The following is an 8,392-nucleotide window of genomic DNA, read 5'->3' on the forward strand; positions in this document are numbered from 1 at the left end:
AAATTAGAAAGCATAGTGTATAGTATAAATGAATTGAACGAGAAAGGTTTGAGAGATGGTTGACCCGGTCAAAATCGTGTGACCGAATTTTAATTGGAGACCTCCACTGAATATAGACTCTTTAAAACTAGGAAGCATAGTGTTATAGAGGATTGTTGTATAGAAGATTTATTATCTCATCGACCCGTTAGAGCACCGTAAAATGGGGGTCATTTAAGTGTAAATAGTATGCATGTGAATGTTATTGTAAGATTTGTGTGCCATGCCATTCCTATTAAAGAAAGGCACACTGTTTTTATCTGTTTTTTCATAATAAAATGACTAATTATATTTTCCCAATAGTGAATTGTGAACTTTCCTCCTATTTGGTTTTCTCGAAACTAAAGAGAAGTCCACACTATTTTTTTAAAAGTTTCTACAGCCAAAACATGTCAGAGATTTCTCCATGCATAAAATAAACATATTAGAAAAACTAATACAAGAACAGTGGAACAACACGTTAGTCTTCGAGCGAGACCTTCCGCACGCTTTATGAGTTGAGGAAACTTGCACAAGGACGAACGGAAGGGGTATAAGAGGAAGGAGGTCACATGATGGAGGAGAGCGATGTTCAAGATCTTGCGAAGCGAATGCCGTACTACTAGAGCAACTTTAATCCATTCAAACAAATTCTTTAACTCCCCAAAACTACCAGATTTGAAAGTTAGGCATATCTAACCCATCTCACTTTTGCTTGTTATATTCTCTAAATGAATATGTCATTCAATTAATTTTGTGAGTTTCCCTTTTCGAAAAAAATAATAATTTTGTGAGGCAGTTGACATATGTGGAGACTTGTTCAAGAGTTTTTTCGGCAACTCATTGTCGGAGGAGTAAGAAGATGAATTCGGGATAGCCATGACTTTTTTTTTATTGTGGGGGAGATGACCATGACTTTGATCATTAAAGAGATAACCACCGGCAATCTCATGGGCAACTGCGAGATGGCCTTTGTGGAGCGCATGTGGCAATATATTGGACATATATTGGACCGTAGATCTTTCACATATCATCATATTTGCATCATGTTCATTCAGAATATTTGCTTTCATTTGAACCCTATGTTGTGTCTGAGTTTGAATTATTGAAAACAATTGCTTTGGAATGTTTCTAAAGGAATGCAGAAATAATAATAAAAATTGTTAAGAGTTAAGTTTTGGGGATGGGTTAGACGCCACCATCCCAGTTTTAGGAGCAGGTTGCCGGGAGGTGAGTGTTGAGGTCTTAGGATAGGTCACAGCTGCTCTTATCTGCACCCGGAAAAGAATAAGGATAAACCCCAGTCCCCAGCAGAATTACTGGAGTATTCAGATGTGTCGCCATTTTCCTTTCACGGTCCGTCGTTTTCTCCGGCTCAGTGCAGAGAGTGGCCTTCAGCCTCGATGCAGCAGCTGCGTCTCGATCACCAACCACATTGACAGATGTTACGCGACCAGCCACACCCCTCCAGTCTCGATGTTGACGCATACACAGCACCAGCAAGCAGCTGGGCGCAGCGCCTACCGAAACCAACGATGGGATGCACAAATCCGTTCGTCCTGAAGCTACCGTGCAGAAACAACAAGGAATTTGACAAGATCATTGCGAATTTGGAATTTGGAAGCAGGCAATTTGGCTGCGCAGCAGAATTGCAAACACAGTGCTTTGTCTGAAGGGAGAAAAAAACCAGTTTCATTGACATCACAGCATCTTCCGCATCTGAATTATGTACACAGTTTTACCCCCAATTCCTCCTCTTCTCCTCTTCAGCAACTACTAGTTGGTGTATGTACAACGAAGATGATGAAGAAAAGTAAACCGCCGCCGCCGCCTTGAAACGAACCAATCGGAACCAATTGGAAGCCTAACCCTACTCCTAATCCACGTCCTCGATCCGGATGTTGATCGGCTCCTCCCTCTGCTCCTCCTCCCGCGGCCTCTCCGCTCCTCGCAGCGTCACGATGCTGACCAGCACCGCGCCCCTGGGCCCGCGCCTCTCGCCGTCGCCGCTCTGCTGCTGCTGCTCCTCGGCCGCCGGGTCCGCCTTGGGGAGCTCGTGGCGGCAGACGGGGCAGCTCCCGTGCACGCCTAGCCACCGCTCCAGGCACTCCCCGTGGAAGCGGTGCCCGCACGGCATCTCCTTGCCGGCCCCGAACGCGTCGAGGCAGATCGCGCAGTCGCCCAGCGAGCCCTCGCCCTCGCCGTCCCCGCCGGCGCCCTGGACCTCCTTCAGCGAGGCGATCGCCGCCTTGGACGCCGGCGGGACGCCGCCGCCGACCTCGCCGGAGAAGAGGTCGCCGCCGAGGATGAAGTGATGCACCGTCACCCGCCCGCCGCCCGCCCCCGGCATTGCGTCCGCGGCCGAGGGCCCCCTCGCCATCAGCATGAGCAGCCGCATGATGCCGGCCGCCATGTTGTCGCCGTTCGCCGAGTCCATGGGAGCGAGGGAGGGAGCCGACAGCGAGAGGGGAGAAGAGGAGGAGCCTCTGCCGGCGAGTTCTCTGTTTTTCTCGTGAGATGTTGAGCGGATTTGGAACAGGAGGGGTTTATAAGACGGCGGAGGGCGACGGGTGGGGTGAAAGTTCTGGAAGATTCTAGGCTGGCGCGCTGGGTCTCTGAGCTGTGGGCCCCAATTTTCCTGATGGCGTGGTGGCTTCCGTTGCGCGGTTGGGGACTGGGGAGGACGTTAAACCGTGGTCGGGTCGGGTTGGAATCGGTTGGGTGGGAGGGGCGACGGCGGGAGCGCGTGGTTCCGGAACGTTCCAGATATTTCGTCGGTGCCGTCAGTGGTGGGGTCAACTGAGGACTGCACTGTTCGGCATGTGACCGGAATGTTGTGGAAGCAGGGGACTGGCTGGGCGGCTGAGGTGCTGGTCCGCGTGTAATCCTAAACGACGCCTAAAGCGCTGGTTTCTTCCTTTTTTGCAAACGCCGTGCTCTCTCATCAAATTGGGCTGGCCCATATTAACGCACCAGACGAATCCCCTCTTTCCCGGTTACGAGAAGCTCCCAAAACCTTCCCATGCCGGTTTTGGGAAGCTTCCAAAAGCTCCTGGACAGTTTTTTTAGAGGTAAATATACTAGAAGTCATAGAACTTATATGCGACGGTCAGTTTGATGCATAAACTTGTATCAAACTTGCATGGGCATTCATATACAGTTACATTTTATGTATGCGGACGTACCCGTTGCCTACATGGCATGCCTGCGTGGCTAGGGCCTGCCGCTGTCGCACGGCAGATTTTATAGAAAAGCCCTTGCCTTTTTTATTTACGTATTAAGCCATTAAAATAAAATGATAAAAAGCAAACTGATGGTAGGGGGTTTCGAACCAGCGACCTCCCCATTGTAGGCTTGTGTGGACAAGCACTAGAACGATGATCATTCATGTTTGATAACAGCAGAGCTAATATGTAGTATATCATGTAAACATGGACCGAAAAATAAAGTCAAAAAGGAAATGTAACCCGAAAAAAGGGAGCACCATGGCTCGACCATCCGACCTCATGGTCAACGTTAACTAAGACTACCACCAGGCTACGACAACACATCATTTTCAAAAGCGATAAAAAAAACTTCATGTTGATATTCCTTCTTGATCTATTTAAGAAAACAATTTATATTCTTGTGTTTGAGACATGTAAAAAATGTTTGTGTGTTACAAAAAAATATACATGAGATTTTAAAACTGTTTAAACATTGTAAAATATATTTGTGTAACTAAAAAACATATGTTGAATTTCAAAAATGTTCACGCATTTCAAAAAATTGTTCATATCATTTTTAAAAGCTTTATACAATGTTAACAAATGTTCGCATAGTTAAATTTTCTTTTGCAGAGTTTAAAGAATGTTTCGTACCATCCAAATATGTTTATCATGTTTTCAAAAAGAGTTTAAAAAACTTATACTTGAAAAAATGTAATCTTATGTTTAAAACTTATTAAACGCGTACAAAAATATTTTAAGATGTATATTGAAAAAACTACACGTAAAAACATATATTTCTAAAATATCTGTTTAACATTATCCGAATACATGATTAACGATTTTTTAAATATATGTTTTGATGTCTATTTTTTCCATTATACATATTAAAAAATTAAACACTTTTACTTTTTAAGCATATGATTAACATTTTATCAAATACAAGTTTTTGAAACTTTTTAAAATACATGTTAAACATTTTTGGATGGTATGAAATATTTTTTTAACTATGGGAACATTGTATAAACATTTTTAAAATGCAATGTATATTTTTTAATTACACAAATATGTTTCACAATGGTTTTTAAATGTCATGTACCTTTTTTGGTAACACATAAACATTTTTTTAATGTCACAAACACAAGAATATAAGTTGTTTTCTTACATAGAACAACATGAAAAATGTTTATCCCTTCTAACATGTTGTGTTGTACTAGTCTGGTGGTAATCTTAAATAACGTTGACCATGAGATCACATGGTCAAGCCATGGCGCCCTTTGATTTTAGGTTACATTTCCTTTCAAATTTATTTTAGGTCCGTATTTATATGATATAGACATTAGACCTCTTTCAATGCAAAGATGCTTAGATGAGGTGCTAAGTGCATCAAATATCTTAGCAACTCAACTCCTCAATGCATAGATGCTTAACTTGTTGTTGCTAAGCGCATTTTATTTAATGAGTTAGCACCTAAAGTCTTTCATGCATTGGTCAAATTGTTTCATTTAAGTGATTTGCCTAGGTTCTCGTGCTTGGCATTGGTTCTTTCTGAGGTCACCAAAATACACTCTCCCCTCCTTAAATGTTGTGCCATGTCATTTTTTTGCTTATATGGCATGCTTAGCACCTGTCCATGGTGGAGCACTGGGAAGGGCCTTAGTAGTGCTTTCCATACATTACTGATCGTCGGTCTGGTGGTTGTCCACACGAGCCTGCAAGGGGCAGGTCGCTCGTTCACACCCCCCCCCCCCCAACCATTGATTTGTGTTTTATCATTTTATTTTAGGGACTTAATAGGTAAATAAAAGAGGCAAGTGTTTTTTCTTGAAATCTACCATGTGACAACGCCTGACAACGGCCCTGGCCACACTGACATGCCATGTAGACTACATATACGTCCGTGTACATGAAATATGACCGTTCCAAGTTTGATGACCAGAAACACGTATTTTGCAAGTTTGTGCACCAAACTAATGGCCGCGTGCAAGTTCTATAACTTCTGGTGTATTTACCACTTTTTTTATGTTATATGTTTTTATGAACCGTAGTTTCTATTTTTTTTATCATTTCTGATTTTTCTTTTTTTCTTTATTAAAATTCGTTAAATTTTTCAAAATGGATGACTTCTTAAAAGTTGATGAACTTTTTATCAAATTGATGAACATTTTCTAAAATCGATAAAACATTTTTTGAAATCATATTTTTTTTCCAAAACCGATGAACTTTTTTCATATTTGATGATTCTTCTACAAAATTATTGAACTTTTTCAAATTTGTGAACTGTTTTGGAAATTGATGAACTTGTTTTACAAATTCATGCATTTTTTTGAAGTTTGATTGTTAAAAGGGAGAGAGGGGATTAGTGGAATCGACCATTGTATTGCTTGAGCCTCATGGGCATATATATAGGAGTACATTAAAAAACAGTATAACTCAGCCACCTACGGCCTCTCACAGTGATTTGAGATCTTTGACCGTCCGATCAAACTAACCAACGTCCTTGATTGCTCAGTCGTCCCAGCACCTACCGCGATCCATTTTCACCTTTCCACCTGTGCGTTCTAGCTGGCCCAACGTTGATGGGCTGCTGCTCCCGGGATCTACCTGGGCCTCTTCTCAATAATTGGGCCAAGACTGCGTGGCCCATAGCTTTCTTTGATAGTCTCTTCACCGCGCACGAGGGAGAGGTTCCTCTCGACCACGAGCCTTCTCCTCTTCTTGCCTAAGAAGCCCCTAAACCTAATCAAACCTCTTATTTCCAAAAAAAAAAACCCTAATCAAACCTTTGGCAATAGCGGCAGCGGCTGGAAGCGTCCCAGATGGGCCGATGGGAATTGACGGTGACAAGGGCGGCTCCGACGATGGTGCGTCACGACCTTGGTGACGGTGGAGATCAACGCCCGCAGGTGCACCCAAAATCCCACCTCCACGGAAATGGGCTTTTTTCTCCCCTTCGTGTATCTATGGGGTGAAAATAGAAATCCACAATCACAGAGTCTACATCCGGAAGGACACATCGTGATCGCCAAATCACATCTCTCCTGATTCTGACCAATTCCTTACCTATGTCTCTTCATCTTTACATATTTGTATAAAACTTGTCGGTAATCTGAAGGAGATGTTTCCCTCATCAGCGTAGTCAATCTTATCAACATGAGCTCCTGGCCCGATGGCATCAGGGTCACGTACAATGGGCGCCACTCCACTACATCAACACACCCGGCGGCCTCTGCAATGACTCCAATGACAACAAGGAATCCTCCATTGTTCTACTAATTTTTTTTTCTGAACCACACTGTTCTACTAAACTAACTTCTGTGTGTAGCAATGAAAATGGTAGTGACCTTTCATATTTACATTTTTCACATTGGTTGGGTTCAGGGGCTGCAAGGATGAGGCCGCAAAAAAGGACGAGCGGCATTAAGGGCTGGTGTGTCATTGTATCCAATATATACACCTTCCAGCTCCGCACCTAAGGTTCACCGTCATCTTCTTGTTCTTTTGCACGTACTGCTCAATTTGATCCTTCAATTGTTCCTTAGCTGTATACCATATTGATGATATAGTACAGTAGATAACCTGACGCAAGCACTTTTGTTCCTCTCACAAGTCATGCGAGAGATCCACAAGGTACTAGACAATCAACTTAATATCCGAATCCAATTTTTTAGTGTGGAATTTGTGCCAATAAATTCTTTAAAGAAAAACTTGTTAAGGTGAACTAACTTACTGTGTGTGACTTGCAGATGCTGGTGGATTATATTGTTGATATTACAATCACATGTGATGCTGCAACCATTATGAAGATATTGGAAGTTGAGGGTCTAGCAGGGATGGTTATGCCTGATTGCATCCGACAGCCATCGCTATATAACACTAATTAATTTTGGTACTTATTAAATTTACTCATGAATATTGGTCCTATACTACACATTGTTAGGTGATGCAAAAAGACCACATTTGGTTGGAACCTTTTCAAGAATGTTATATATTGATAATTGATCTTACACCATGTGCATGATGCATAGAAAGAATTTACTTCTCTCACGGTTTTCATGCATTGAGCTTTTTAGGTTCTTTCTCTTGCATGGTGGAGTGAGTTGGTATCTTCCTGTTGCTAAAAGTGCATACATTGTTCTCTTTTAGTACTTATATATAGTGGTAATCTCTCCATTCTGCCAGCCTTATCTCAAGAGTCAAGACAGACGGGCGCCGCAACGCGTGCCTTTATGATCTAGTGATCTACTTGGAGTATAAGGCAAGCCAGAATATTTCCTAGTCTAACCTATGTTTCCTAATACAATCACGTTACTCAACATTCCCCCGCAGTCACAACGGTAGCGACGCAGACGGTGAGACTGGAGAAGAATCCGAAGGCAAGCCGACGGACACCCCCCGACAGTCGTAACGGTCGATGCATCACGGAGTCGTGGCTGGAGTGGAAACCGACGAGGTTGCTCAAGCAGGCGGTAGCCCTTTGTGCCGTTTGTCGATGTAGCCAAGAGCGTGGGTGGTGGAGCCGTGGTCGAGGTAGCCGTGCGAAGAATGCCGTGATCGATGTCGAGTCGGGGTGGCCGGTGTCGAGGAACTCGCCGTGGAGCCGCAGGCGCAAGGGGGCGCCGAGTTAGCATGGGCGCAGTGGTGTCGAAGTAGTGGTGCGCCGGGAAGAAGATGTGGTTGATGACGCGTCGCGGCGGGTTTGCCAAGCCCGGGGACATATCGTGGACGAAGGCACGTACCGGTGTTGCCAGCACCGGGCATGCGTAGACGGACGAAGATGAAGTTGACGAAGCGCCGACCAGGCTTGCCAGGCCCGGGGACACATCGTGGATGAAGGCACGCCTCGGTGTTGCCAGCACCGGGCATGCGTAGACGAGGGACCTGCACGAGCTGTACGCTATGTCAGAGAAGTCGGAGGGACTAGCAGAGAAGAACTCAACGACGATTGCGGCGTCCATCGGCGCAGTGCCGATGTCACCAACGGTGGTCGGAGTAGACGAAGTGGTCGGGGTAGATGACGGCGACGCTGGCGACAGGCTGGTGCTGGACGAAGACGAACGGGGTGGACGGGCGGCGACAGCAGCTACGGAGGTAGCCGCGGCGGCGGCCAAAGAAGAGCGGCAGCGGCGGCCTGACGGCTGCGGCGGCTGCTAGGTTAGAAGTGCGGC

At 44.7% G+C, this 8,392-nt stretch overlaps 1 protein-coding gene across 1 annotated transcript; it reads right to left on the minus strand.

Annotated features, from left to right (window-relative positions):
* Window positions 1-1,682: 1,682 nt before the first annotated feature.
* Window positions 1,683-2,553, minus strand: LOC125541193 (uncharacterized). The gene has a single exon (XM_048704659.2). It carries the CDS (start codon window positions 2,453-2,455, stop codon window positions 1,895-1,897), a length of 561 nt encoding a protein of 186 aa, XP_048560616.2. The 5' UTR covers window positions 2,456-2,553; the 3' UTR covers window positions 1,683-1,894.
* Between the last annotated feature and the right edge of the window lie 5,839 nt (window positions 2,554-8,392).

This window comes from Triticum urartu, chromosome 2A, assembly GCF_056163025.1.
Source record: "Triticum urartu cultivar PI428250 chromosome 2A, HENAU_Tu73, whole genome shotgun sequence".
NCBI lineage: Eukaryota > Viridiplantae > Streptophyta > Magnoliopsida > Poales > Poaceae > Triticum > Triticum urartu.